The 12,830-nt window shown below is 46.7% G+C and overlaps 1 protein-coding gene across 1 annotated transcript in view; it reads right to left on the reverse strand.

The window, feature by feature from the left end:
• The window catches only part of LOC121588175, a 60,541-nt gene that overhangs the window by 4,174 nt on the left and 43,537 nt on the right, over window positions 1-12,830 (reverse strand). The window contains exons 3-4 of the mRNA XM_041905849.1: window positions 4,622-6,641; window positions 1,486-1,662 (exon numbers count right to left, since the gene is read on the reverse strand). Of these exons, the coding sequence (XP_041761783.1) occupies window positions 1,486-1,662; window positions 4,622-4,796 (352 nt within the window). The 5' untranslated portion in view covers window positions 4,797-6,641. The remainder of the gene's footprint in view (window positions 1-1,485; window positions 1,663-4,621; window positions 6,642-12,830) is intronic.

The following is a 12,830-nucleotide window of genomic DNA, read 5'->3' on the forward strand; positions in this document are numbered from 1 at the left end:
AAACGAGAGAGAGTGAGTGAGAGAGAGAGAGAGAGAGAGAGAGAGAGAGAGAGAGATAAAGAGCGAATGCACATCAAATGGAATTGAATCGAGATGGATGGGTCGGTTCATTTTCACTTATTTTAAATTGGGATTTAGGGTATCACAATTGTGTGCAATTGCAATACGTCCCTAAATCGATACAGTTCGCTTTTAATTAAAACACGTACATCCAAACATGCAGGCTGTCGGATGGACTTTCCCACCTATCATTATTACAAGGCAATTAGATGCACCTAAGCTAATGCCGATCGATGCGTTTGGCACGTCCGAACGGCTGCAATTAATGGAATTTCCATGGTAATTCCGAACCAGCCTTTTCGCTGTATCGCTTCAATACAGTGTGTGTTATGTTTGTTATTTCTTCTTTTTTTTTGTGTGCGGCTTTGCTTTGCTGCACTTTATGCCTCATCGACCTTGCTGGCCAAGTATTGGCGCCGGTACATGCGTACCAGACGACACCAGACGACACAGGCACTAAATTCCACACTGTGTCACTGTGTGGTGCACCGGGGTGCGACGGGGTAGTATTTGGACGCGTCGTCCTCTTCTACCGTGGACCGTGCACGCAGGAAACAACGGCCACATGTTGACAACACTGGGAAGATACGATGTGGCCTTTTGATCGTTGTTTTCCTCCAAAGGTCAGAACAGAGCTGACAAGGATTGTGTGTGTTTGGATGTGTGTCGTGTGAGTAATTGACTTTTGTGCAATAACAAAACGAACGGTGCTGTGTATGGTGTGTTGTGGTTGTGTATAATGCATCCAATAAAGGCACAGCAATCAACACGTTCACAGGCCACAGGAAATGAAATGGAAGCTTTTGTGTTATTTTTATGTTGATTGGTTTAGTGATTTTTTTGTTTTAAATCATTTCCAAATAAAATGTATGCCAAATGAACAAAAAAAAGTTTTTCAAAACACTTTCGATTTGAACTCGGATCTCGGCGGATACAAAACACGCTCGGGCAACGCATACGGCTAAAAGCAAGGAGCAAGTGCCTACTGTTACATATGAATATGAATGTCATTTTGACAAACATTAGACACTTTTTTACTGTTTTCTGAGGCAATTTTCAATTCGGTGAACAGCATTATTCACCGCTCGCAAGATGTTTTTCACCATTTCAGCTATCCCAAATATATGACAAACTATTGAGAAACATTTCACAAGCGGCGAATAAAGGCGATGAATCTTTGCAAACCGACATAGAATTACACTTCAACAAAGCAGCACTTCATCAGCACTTTCCAAACGATTGCACGAAGCTCATCGATCTAACCATTTCTGCGCAACGCAACATTAAACATTTGCTGCACTACCGGCTACATTGTAGCGCTGAACTCTGCACCGCATCGCGTGGAATGGGAAAAAAAACAATAACAAATAAAGAAAATAGAAAGAAACAAGCGAACCCCCGTGCGAACGGGGCAATAATACTCACCATAATAGCCGGCAATTTTTATGCAGGACGTGGCCGGAAACAGCCCATCCCGGCCCTTGCGGCCGCCCATGCACGGTGACTCCAGGATCGCCGCCGAGTAGTTGTTGTGGAACGGATCATCGCACGCCTTATTGGCACCGTTCATTGAAACGCACTTAAAGCAATCGATACCGTGCGCTGGAGATGGAGGCGGCGCATGTTTTTTTTTCAAACGCAGAGCGGGGAGAAAATAGAGAAAAAGAAAACGTGTGATTTAACACCAACAAAAGTGCACTGAATGCAGAGCCGAGAGAGGGAGAGAGAGAGAGCGAGAGAAAAATACAGGTAAATGAAACTGTTTTCTTTAGGCGAGATGGGGAAATTTTGAGCATTTGGGGATGGGTGTGGGTGGGATTGGCCAAAACTTGGCAATGGAAAGGATCATAAATCAATTTATTATCCCTGCTCGCACACTCGGGTTGGAGCAATCCCTAAAGATGGTACATTTTTTTGTTGTTGATTATTTGTAGCATAATTCGGTTGTACAGCGTTCTGTATTCCATTGAGAGATGCTGAAGCCTACTTTGGATGGAAAAAGGCGTCACTATTCCGGTTAGAGAAATGACAAGTTCCGTTTTGGCAACGGACAAATTCCTTCTTTTTTTCACCAAACCACTCGCTAGCTGTTTGGCTGGCTTTGCGCGAAAAGGACGCAAAAACTGTTTTACAAACATTAAATTCGCCCGGCACAGGCATTCACGCACACGTGCGCTATGCAAATGCAAGATTTACGTTAATTGGCTTATGAATAAAAGATGGCGTGTGTGTGTGTGTGTGTGCGCTCACCTGGTCCTCCCCCTCAGCATTCTGTACCACCAGGGCAAAGGGAAAGGGACTGCCGGTAACTCTGATTGCATCTCCTTCGGGCGCTTCAAACACAAGCACACACACACACACACACACACACACACACACACACACACACACACACACACACACACACACACACACACACACACCACACACCACACACACACACACACACACACACACACACACACACACAACACACACACACACACACACACACCACACACACACATACACACACACACACACACACACACAACACACACACACACACACACACACACGCGCACACACACACACACACACACACACACACACATACTTCGCATCCTTTGCATTCTGTGGTACGTGTTCACGTTGATTAATTATGTATTTTCGTATGCGGACCCGAAGGACCATCGAATAATCAAGCCAATGGGTGCGCGACGACCAAACATGTCACCCACTTTCCCCACCACCACCACCACCACCGCCACTGTGAAGTTGTTTGTCACGTAAACAAAAGCTTCGTAAACAATTTGTGGCAAAGAATGGATTGGCGCACACACACACACACACACATTTTACTGCATCGCTGCACACAAACATCGTGGTCATCCATAGGGCCGGGGCATAGTGCATTGCCGTGATACCACCACTACACCTAGCTTGCCAATTATGGTTGGCATGGTTACCCACGCCGCTAATAAATTATGAACGGGGTCGAACAACAATCACACAAACAAACAGAACAAAACAAAACAAAAAAGTACGATGAAAACAATTTCAATGGATGCGCCTGGTTATTTGTAAAATTGGTTTTCGTTCTACCCTATGCGTGTGTGTGTTTGTGTGGGTCACCCGTTGCAGTGTTGTAGGGAGGGGGGGGAAATTGTGCGCTTTAATTTAATTGCCAATTGTTGTGCCAAAATGCTTGCGAAATTTGGGCACCGTTTTGCTTCTGAGAGCGCCCAATCTCTAAAATGCATTCTTTTGTAATGCAGCATAATCCATAAATCACACCCGAAGGGGCATCGGGGACTCGGGGAGTTGGGTAAAGTAAAATCCAATTGCATGTGTCCCACACATTCCAAAAAAAAAAAAGAAAAGCTGTTGAGATAAAATAATCCACAAATTGTAGGACGCACAGCTTAAAAGAACGATTGTGCTTTTGTAAAATATGTAAACTATCGACTTTGAGCCGAGGAGCACAGGACCGTGAGTTCGTGTCCACTTTACGTGCTACGTGCCAAGTGCCGCCACATCATCATTACAAAGAGAGAACCATCCTCCGGTTCGAAATAGCCACGCCGGAAATGTAAATCACGTACGTCCGGAACGTCTTTTTTATTCTCCTTCGACCGCCATTGATTCACTTCCGCCTTACACCTGAATGTGATCGATTTTCTATTCCATCTTTTCACCCACTAGCCGAACACATGGGCAATAAATTTGGAATTCTGTTCAAAACCACAACCGCACAATGCATTGTCCGTTCCGCTTGCCTCATACAATATTCAACCCGGATGTCGATCAAGCAATGTAAAACAGCGTGTCGGTACACGAACACGAAAAGGAAAAAACATGATCAATTCATTCGAAAGCAAAACGGGCTCAAGTGCTTCACCATTCTAAATGGTAAAATAATAGTATTACGTTTACTATTTTGCTTGCCTTGGAAGTACACGTAAAAGCAATCGCTCTGTCACTATAAGCTTGAAGCTCCCTATTTATTTATTTTAGTTATTTATTTATTTGATATATAACCGACGGACCATCGTGTCTAATATAAAACCCCCAAGCAGCGCAATTCTGTCTCAAACTGGTTGTTAGCTAGGTGTCAGCTAGTCGTCGCCTTCGTTGCATTGAGTTGGGAAACGTATTTTATCTTACTTTACAACGAATGTGTGACAACACGATGGAGAGATGCTTCCAAGCCAAGCTCGCTCCCCCCAAAAGACAACATCCTGTTGTGTCGTATGGAGCGGTTCAATTAAAAGTCTCTATCTACCTGTTGCGGGGACAATATCTTGCCAATAGCAACCTTACCACCGAGAGCTGCCCGTTGACCCTATCACCTGTCGCATGTGATCAGAATTACTATCTGTGGAAATCTCCTTATCCTTTAAGCTTTATTTTCTACACACTCCTTACACAAGGATAGGACGCATTCTCTCGCAGCTCCTCATATCGAAAGCTTAAGGAACACACACACACATTCACACACACACACACACACACACACACACACACAAATCACTTATTGTTTCGTGGAAAGCATAATAAAATGGCTGCAATATATACTTACCCGTCGGAAGCGGAACCACCACGACCATTACCAGCAGCAGCGCGGTGAGGGATGCGACTACCTGCGCCAAGGTGCTGCTGCTGCTGCTGCTTGTGCCGCTGATATGTTTTAATATGGCCACCATATTGACTCGTCTGCCACGTGCCGACCGGGCCGTTGCTCCCCGTTGCGTCATTCCGGAACGGTGCAATGCTGGTCGGGCCCGAGCGTCTCAAAAACACCCGTAAATGCACCCGTACGGTGGAGCTGTTGCTCAGGGGGACGACCGTACAGGGGCACGCGCACGGCACACCAGACCCACCACCACTCCCATCAACGCTCGGGGGGGGGGGGGGAGAATGGTGGTTTATAAAAAATTAATGTTTTATGGGCGTGTTTACTTTTCACCTTGCCTGCCCGGACCGTCAGCCCGAGAAGATGGGGAGGTTTTGGGGGAGATTTCTGCGTCACGGGACAGTGTTGTAGTAGGGCACGGTGGGGGACGTTTGTCGTTTGCGGTACGGTTTATGATATTTTCTAATTAAGGTATGTTTGCATATTCGACCGCATTTGCCAAAGGATCCTTTCCTTCTTTGCTTTAGTTCTTGGTGGTCCCGTTTTTCGCCCCCTTTTTGTAGAGTGTGTGTAGAGAAAAACTTTCCACTTTCTGCCACTCCCAAGGGGATAGAAGCTTTTCTCACTGCCCGATCCGCCTGCTTCTTTGTACGGTGGACTCTCCTTCACCAACGGAATGGCGAGATGGTTAAATAAAGTTCCGTCAAGTGCCGAGAACAGGCTGGAGTTAAAGCCAGGCTTTCCAGCTCACCACACACATAGGCGCGCTCTCTCTCTCCCTCTCTCCAACAGAAACAATGACGCTGCGGCAGGAGAGACAGGGGCGAACTTGAAGATGCTGCGAAATTCTCCAATGGTTTCGCTTTCGGACAAAACCTATTACTTTGTCGCTTCGTACGCCGGATGCGTTCCCCCTTCCAAACGTCCTCCCGTCCCTGGGGCTAATGACGAGTGCTGCGAGTGGTGCTAGATGTACAAGTCCGTGTGCTTAGGGACGCTGCTTTGGTCATGGTCACGGGTTTTGCAGGACGCGTTGGCCGGTTCGTTGGCATGTAGATAACGTTTGGTTCCTCCCGTAGGTCCCTCTCTCACTCCGTTTTCCGCGGCGGCTGCAGTTCATCCACAGCTCACCAGTTCTATTTTCTGCACTAATCCTTCAGCGAGCAGCTTCCGCCGGGGCCGTTTTTTTTTATGTCTCTGTCTCCTTTCGCTTGGTTGGACAGCTTCCCCTACCCGTGTGGTCCAAGCGGATCACGAAAGCTCCCGCACCGGAAATCGTTCGGTCAGCGCGTAGAGGCAGGCAGCGTAGACGTAGAAGAATCTCTTTCGGGGTGTCCTCGTACGCTCCGTGCGGTGATTTGCGCTTGTAGTACTTGTCCCTTGTCCCGGTCCCTCGTTTGGCTTTTCCGCCCTGATGGGTTGAACGCGGCTCAACGCTGTTTTCGCTTTCCCACTGTGGTGTTTTCACCGCCTCATTCACATGTCGCGCACGGGGTGATGGGAAGGGACGAACAGTTCCGTGCCTTCAGCTTCAGACTGGACTTTGTGATGATGTCAGTGTTGACGTTTCCTTCTCGCCGCGTCACTATATCATCGCCGCCTACTCCAAAACGTTCGTGCGCACTGATCGTGAAAATTGGATTTGATGGGTGGATTCCGCTCACCACTCACCGAAAAGCAACCAAAGCCGCACCAGCCGAACGCATGAATACAAATGCTCGAATTCACATCATATATTTTTTTATGTGCCGGTCCTGGTCCCCTCTACCAACCGTGTCCGTGCTGATTTTTGCGTCTCCAGTGCGGGTGCGGGACTGTTGTCGTTTTATAGCCTGCCCTACGTCGCCTCTCTCTCTCGGTGTGCGCTTCCACACCGATGATGAATGATTATTCGTTCGTTTCAATTATTACTGCCACACTGGGCCGCGCTGAGCGTTTTGCCGGTCGAGCGTGCCAGCAGCCAGGTCTGATGAAGAAAAGAGAAAATTTGGGAAATAAGCGCACACACAAAAAAACAAGAAAATACGACTGAAAACAGACGCGCCACAATCGCTCCCACCTCAATGGTCCACCTCAATGATACTAACCAAAGAAGAAAAAACACACACACACAAGAATGAAGAGGAACAACTTCAAAGCCGACCGGTTTCGGTGAAATGGAAAAATGGCCATTAAAACGTGCGGCATTAAAAGCAGATAACGATCGAGGTACTACTACTACTACTACTACCGTCGAGAGCTCACAAACAACAGCACAACAGCAGACAAAAGTCACACGAAGATGATAAACGGGACGAGTGCTGCAGGGGCTGTTGGGATCAGCAACCGCCGCGAAACCGGCCGTAAATGGTGTGTTGTACGGAAAATTGATTGATTTCCCTTTTCATTGGGTGTTGGGTGCGATTGCATGTGCTTCGGTACAGTGGAGCAGCTCCATAAAAGCGATTGAAGAAGGTCTGTGGAAAACGCAATTCAAACATCGATTGTACCGGCAAATTGCTCGTCAATGTGTAGGGTTTTGATTTGTGTGTGTTTGTGAGCTACTTCTGTGTTCTTCTTTAGTTGTTTGGAACAGTGTCTGGGAATTTAAGCGAATGAAAAGCATTAATTTGGCAGAATTGCATCGCATGGTTTAGTGAGATAAAGCATAGTCCAATAATTGTTCTGGTGCCGTGACCAGGATACCGCACAGTGGGCTGTATCGCTGTCGCACAAACGCAATTAAATATTAAACGAAAAACAAATAAAATCTAATGAGACCGAACGTAATCTTACAAGAACAACATCTCTGCCAAAGTTTGTCTTGTTTTTTTTCGGTTCACAAAAACCAAAAAAAAACGCTCCTCTCTTAATAGCGCCACCTCAAGCAAACACGCAACACGCGCAGTGTGAGTTGGATGCGGACGACACGGTTTAATCTTCTTCGGTCATAAAAGTGGCTTCTCGTGAAATAAATCTTTTATGGTCACTCTATCTCTCTCTCTCTTTTATTCCTACTTTCTCTTCCGTTTGTTCGCAATTTTCTAACAACTCAAAAAAAACCCCCCCGGCACACCAAAAATCCTTGTCCACGTTGTACGATCATTTTACAACGTTCTCCACACACTGGGTCGTATTTGTGTTTGAAGGATTTAATCGGCTCGCACCATCGTTCACACACACAGTTCCTGCTTCAAGAGATTTGATGGGCACTCTTAAATCACTAACTTTTTTTGCTGTGCGCTGTTCGTATCTCATGTTCCACTTGCGCCCGTTTGGCGAAAGATTACACGAGGTCATATGGTTTTGGTTTTATTGCTGGAGTTTTTTGTTTCATCTTCTGTGCATTTCACCTCTACACATACCTTGCTGCTATATTAAGCCACATACATTCTAGATTGCGCGCAAGGATCAAATGAAAATTTCATTCCACTCTAGCAGAATGGTTCGCTTCATTAGCTCTTCGCTTCGGGCCCTCCCGGGTGCCGGGATCGACCCTAAACCCAATGAGACACGGACCATCTCCCCCAAAAAGGCGGGTGTAAAGTTACACAAGTTAATGTCCCACCTTGGCCCCATTCATTTGCACACCTTTTGTTTCAGCAGCGCTACGGACCTGGTCCAGCCGGGTCGGGTCGGAGCTGGAGCCAATAAAATAGCTTCGTTCAAAATTTAATCTATATTGAAATCAAGCTTCTTTCCCAGCCTTCTGTCAAACATCTCTTGCTCTCGCTTGGGGCAGTGTAGTGTCCGGTATCGAATGGTTTAAATCAACCTTCCCCCTATGTCGGTACGGTGTGGTGGTGCACACGACGAAAGGAAAAAGCTAATCTAATTTCCCTCGAGCTTCTGCTGGTGGTCAAAAATATGTTCCCAAGCGGCGTCCAGAGAGACAACGGCGCCAAACACCGAACGACCGAAAGTCCATCGTTTGTAGATCAATGTGGATTCGATGTCGTCCTTGTTCGGGGTGGTTGCTTGGAAGGATCCAACCCAGCCATAGGGCAAAGAACCAGCAATCGTGGGTAAAATTTTAATTTCTTCTACCATCAGGGCAAAGCTTACGGGCGGGCAGCGACGCAGAAGTTGGCAGTGGCTCACTTTGCTGAAGTGGGAAGGAAGCAAGGATAAAAAGAAAAACCCCGTCGGAAAGGTTAAAACCTTTCAGCCCGTTGGCTTGCTAAAATCAACACCGAACCTGGGGGGTGGAAAATTGGCAGCGAAAGGGCAGCGAAATTTACTTCACTCGTTTGGTTTCGCTAGGGCTGAGCAATCTTAACACAGATCAAGGTCAAACAGATCGATAAGCCGTTACGCAAACGTTCGTAAACTTGTGCAAATCATGACATTTTAAATAACCTCAATCTGTAGTCGATCTGATAACTTCCAAGTGATGCAAAGTTTCTTTCTTCCGTTACCGATTGCACATTGACCCGTGCATATTGTTTCAGCGATCGGTATGATAAGCCGTGCCCTTCAAGATCCAACGAATTCCGTACATGAAAAATTACACAAAAAACGGCATTCCCTTGTTCGCCTTCCCGTAATGCCGAATTACATGCACATTCTTTTTTCGGAGCTTTTAAAAAAGTTTATCAAGAAAAGTGGGGAATTCAACCCCCGAGCTCCACTTGGGACCAATTCCACCATTGATCCCACGCAACAAATCCGATTAAAGAGGAAAGAATCTTTCGCTTCCCTCAATCCCCACCCATCGGCACCACGCGGTCACCTTTTTCGCGTCCAGCTTAGCCTAATCTGGTTATGTTTAGGGACCTTTTGTGGAGCGGGAAGCGGTTGGAATACCACCCGAGTAGGTCGTAAATTTGTCAACATTGTGTGTGTGTGTGTGTGTGTGTGTGTGTGTGTGTGTGTGTGTGTAGAGGGTCACTTTTGCCGCGTGTTTCCACAGGTACTGCGCGCCCCTTTTTATGGGAAAATAAGATACTTTCAGTTGCCGAAATCGCTCCCGAAAGAATGGTCCGAAAAAATGGAATTGACCTTCGGTGTGTGACACTGTGTTTTTCTTTCGCCCGTTGTTTAATCTTTGTGTTATGCGGTGAGCATAAAACAGTTTAACGACAACAAATGGGCAAATGAATCTCGGCTGGCTCGGGGGGGGGAAGACTTTTGTGCGAAAGAGATTTAAGCAATTTATGAGCCGCAGCTTAACTGTGAGAAGAAAAACTCCCGTGCACAAGTACTGGAGTGGTTTTCGACACATCTTGGCCTCAAGCTTACCAAAAACACGCCTGGCTAATGGGATCAATTATTACCTGGCTGGGAGCTTTAAGCCGCACAACGAATCAGCAATGAATCTAATTTTGCACCGTTATCGTTTCCCTGCAGGGATCCAATTTGTTTTCATTTCTCACAACAAAGTCTAGCGTCTACAGCAAACGCCGATGCCAAACGTGGCAATGGCTACTAAAAAATTCAATTATGACATCAATGTTTTGAAGCGAAGGGATAATCCCCTAACCATTAACCCTGCCTCCTGCCGGAAGGCTCTCCACGCCTAACGAGGAGCAAATCCGAGCCATGTGCGGACGGCCTTTGGAGATGGTAATTCATGCCGATTAGGGCTCAATGGTTAGATATATTCTCCCATCCTTTGGGGCCTGCGTGAGGTGTCCGTTTCTGTGCGTTCCTTTTTTTTTATTTTACAAACTAAAATGGTTTAATTTTCCCAAAGCTCATCCAACGCGCTCCTGCTGGTGGTGTCATAAAAGTGGGTCGGATCGTAAAAACAGCCTCCCACCGTGTCGGAAAAGGTGAAGCTGTTGATGTGTATTTTAAATTGAAGACACACACACACACAGATGACGGGCAACGCCGATCACTTAACATTACCGGGGGGAAATGCTGGAATGCGCACACGTGCGCTTGGCATCCATTCCCAGCCACCATTTATGGTCCTCCAGATTATAGGCCTTCAACGCTCGATGAGACCATCGTTGGCACAGAACGAGTACGACCGTGCGTGGCAGCACGATCATTGACAAACGTTTATTACTGTTTACATGCCGTACGAGAAGGTTCGAGTTTTTCGAAGATACGCAAACGACTAACTAGCGCTACGATACGTTCACGTGGCTACGACCGTCTTCGAAACGTACGCATTCATCAAACGACCGGATCGTGCTGTACGATGGAGGGAGCGATAAATTATACGATACGAGACAACCGTCTAAATGCATCTCCTTCTGCCGACTACACCGACACCGGCTGTATCCGACGTCTGTTCTCTGTCAACCCACCTTAGTAGCATCTTCGGACATGTTGCTTGCTGTCAGCTCCGATCCGCAGGACATTGTTTTGCGCAATTCGAAATTCGATAGACATCTTGATTGTGTCCTACAGCACGTGAACACGCACGTCAATTACTCAACGATGCGCATTTCCGATGCGTCTCGAGACGTGATTTGGAACCATATCTACGTGAAGCTAGCTAGCTTTTGTCTCGTCCAGTCATCTTCAATGCGCTAACCAAACAGTGGAATTTGGAGCGGAAACTCTTACCTTCCTTATTGTTCAAAACTATACTTCAAACCTGTACTGCATTATGAAACGCTGAAAAGAAACGCAGTTTCTTTCATCGACGTAATCCACCCTTTTGGGGGTGGAGTGTTTCCTTTTTTTTTGTGCTCCACTTCAAACTGTTCGCCAGCTTCTAACGGGCGTCACGCTGAATGTGAAATGATATTGACTGTAAGGTCTGGCCAAGCCCGCCCGCCGAGCAACCACCGCTGACCGTTTCTCTTCCGCCAACTAGGCCCCGCGCAAAGCCACTTTCTTTTGGCCAAAAGCTACCCAGCTTTCCCGCTGCTTCCCATCGCACTTTCCTTGAGGCGTTGGGGAGCCTCGAAAGGGATGAGATGAATTTTATGAAGCCGAACTTTTATGGAGATTTATGACATCATTATGAAGCATTTTATATCGGTTCCGAGGTCAGCCGGCCTTGCGGGGGTACGGGGTGGGAACGGAACAAATGCCAACCGGTGTTGTTGCTGTTCGGTTGTCGGAAAACGCGATCGATTGAAACGAGAGAAACGGTCTCTCACGTCCAGACATTGGGCCTTGAAGGGCGAGAAGCAGTAGGTTAAGCGGCCGAGCTGACTTGTTCAAGGAGCTAGTAAATAATTCTCGGGGACAGGCTCGTCTTTGCTGAATTATTGACGCCCGTTTGATGGTTTAACATGAAACCGAGCCGTAAAGAGTGTAGAATAATTAGGTTTGCCTTTGAAAGGAAAGCATCGAAGGAAATTAGCTATGAAACAGAGTAGTGATGTATACAATCGTTGAAGTTGCTATAATTCCAATATTTTTCTTCTAATATTGCTACAATTGTTGCTCAACTCGACGTTTATATCTTATTAGAGATGAACAAGAAGCTTAAAAGTTTGCTGTAGTCATGTTGCTTGCCTACAGACAGGCGAATAACGTTTCTGTGCACTTTAATTGATAGTTTTACATAAATATAATTTTTATAGCCACAAAATAACATGTCGAAGTAGAACGAACAGTGAAAGCGTTCTCGCACTTCTTAGAAAACCGCAAACGGCACGGTTTCGGTTACGGTAAAAAAGTTTAATTTTTCCACTCGACATGCACGCAGTGAAGCAAAAGCATCCACGGAATGCTTCTTTTATGGGCAATTACGCATGGCATGTAGTGCAAATGTCGCGTGGCCACCGCTGCTGCCTTGCGCGCTCGATCAAGAAAAATCAATACAAGCTTCTTCCGCCCGCTAGACGACGCCCGTCACGGAACGTTGATAGCAGCGCCATTACAGAGCTCGTGTCTCGTGCTTTGTGCGCTACCTGTTCCAAACGAGGGCACGCACAGCCCAGCACAAGTGTTAAGGGCACAGATGAGGGGATAAAATGTGTTACACGTTCACCAAGAACGCAATAACATTCCTGGCCGTGGCCAAAATCGGAAACGGATCAGAAAACGCGTGACTGATCATCAGCGGAAAAGCTGCCGCCGAGCTGCTGTTGCGCCACATTCCAGGACGAGCTTACTATTGTTATCACACATGGACACATGGTGTGTCCGAGCGGTGGGGAACTATATTTACTCCCTGCGGGCGAACGGTTGGTATGATCGTAAACATCACCCGGTTGGGACGGTTCAGGAGCAAACCCGTATCCTTGCGCGCGCGCCCTGCAAA

Source organism: Anopheles merus, chromosome 2R (assembly GCF_017562075.2).
Source record: "Anopheles merus strain MAF chromosome 2R, AmerM5.1, whole genome shotgun sequence".
Classification (NCBI taxonomy): Eukaryota; Metazoa; Arthropoda; class Insecta; order Diptera; family Culicidae; genus Anopheles; species Anopheles merus.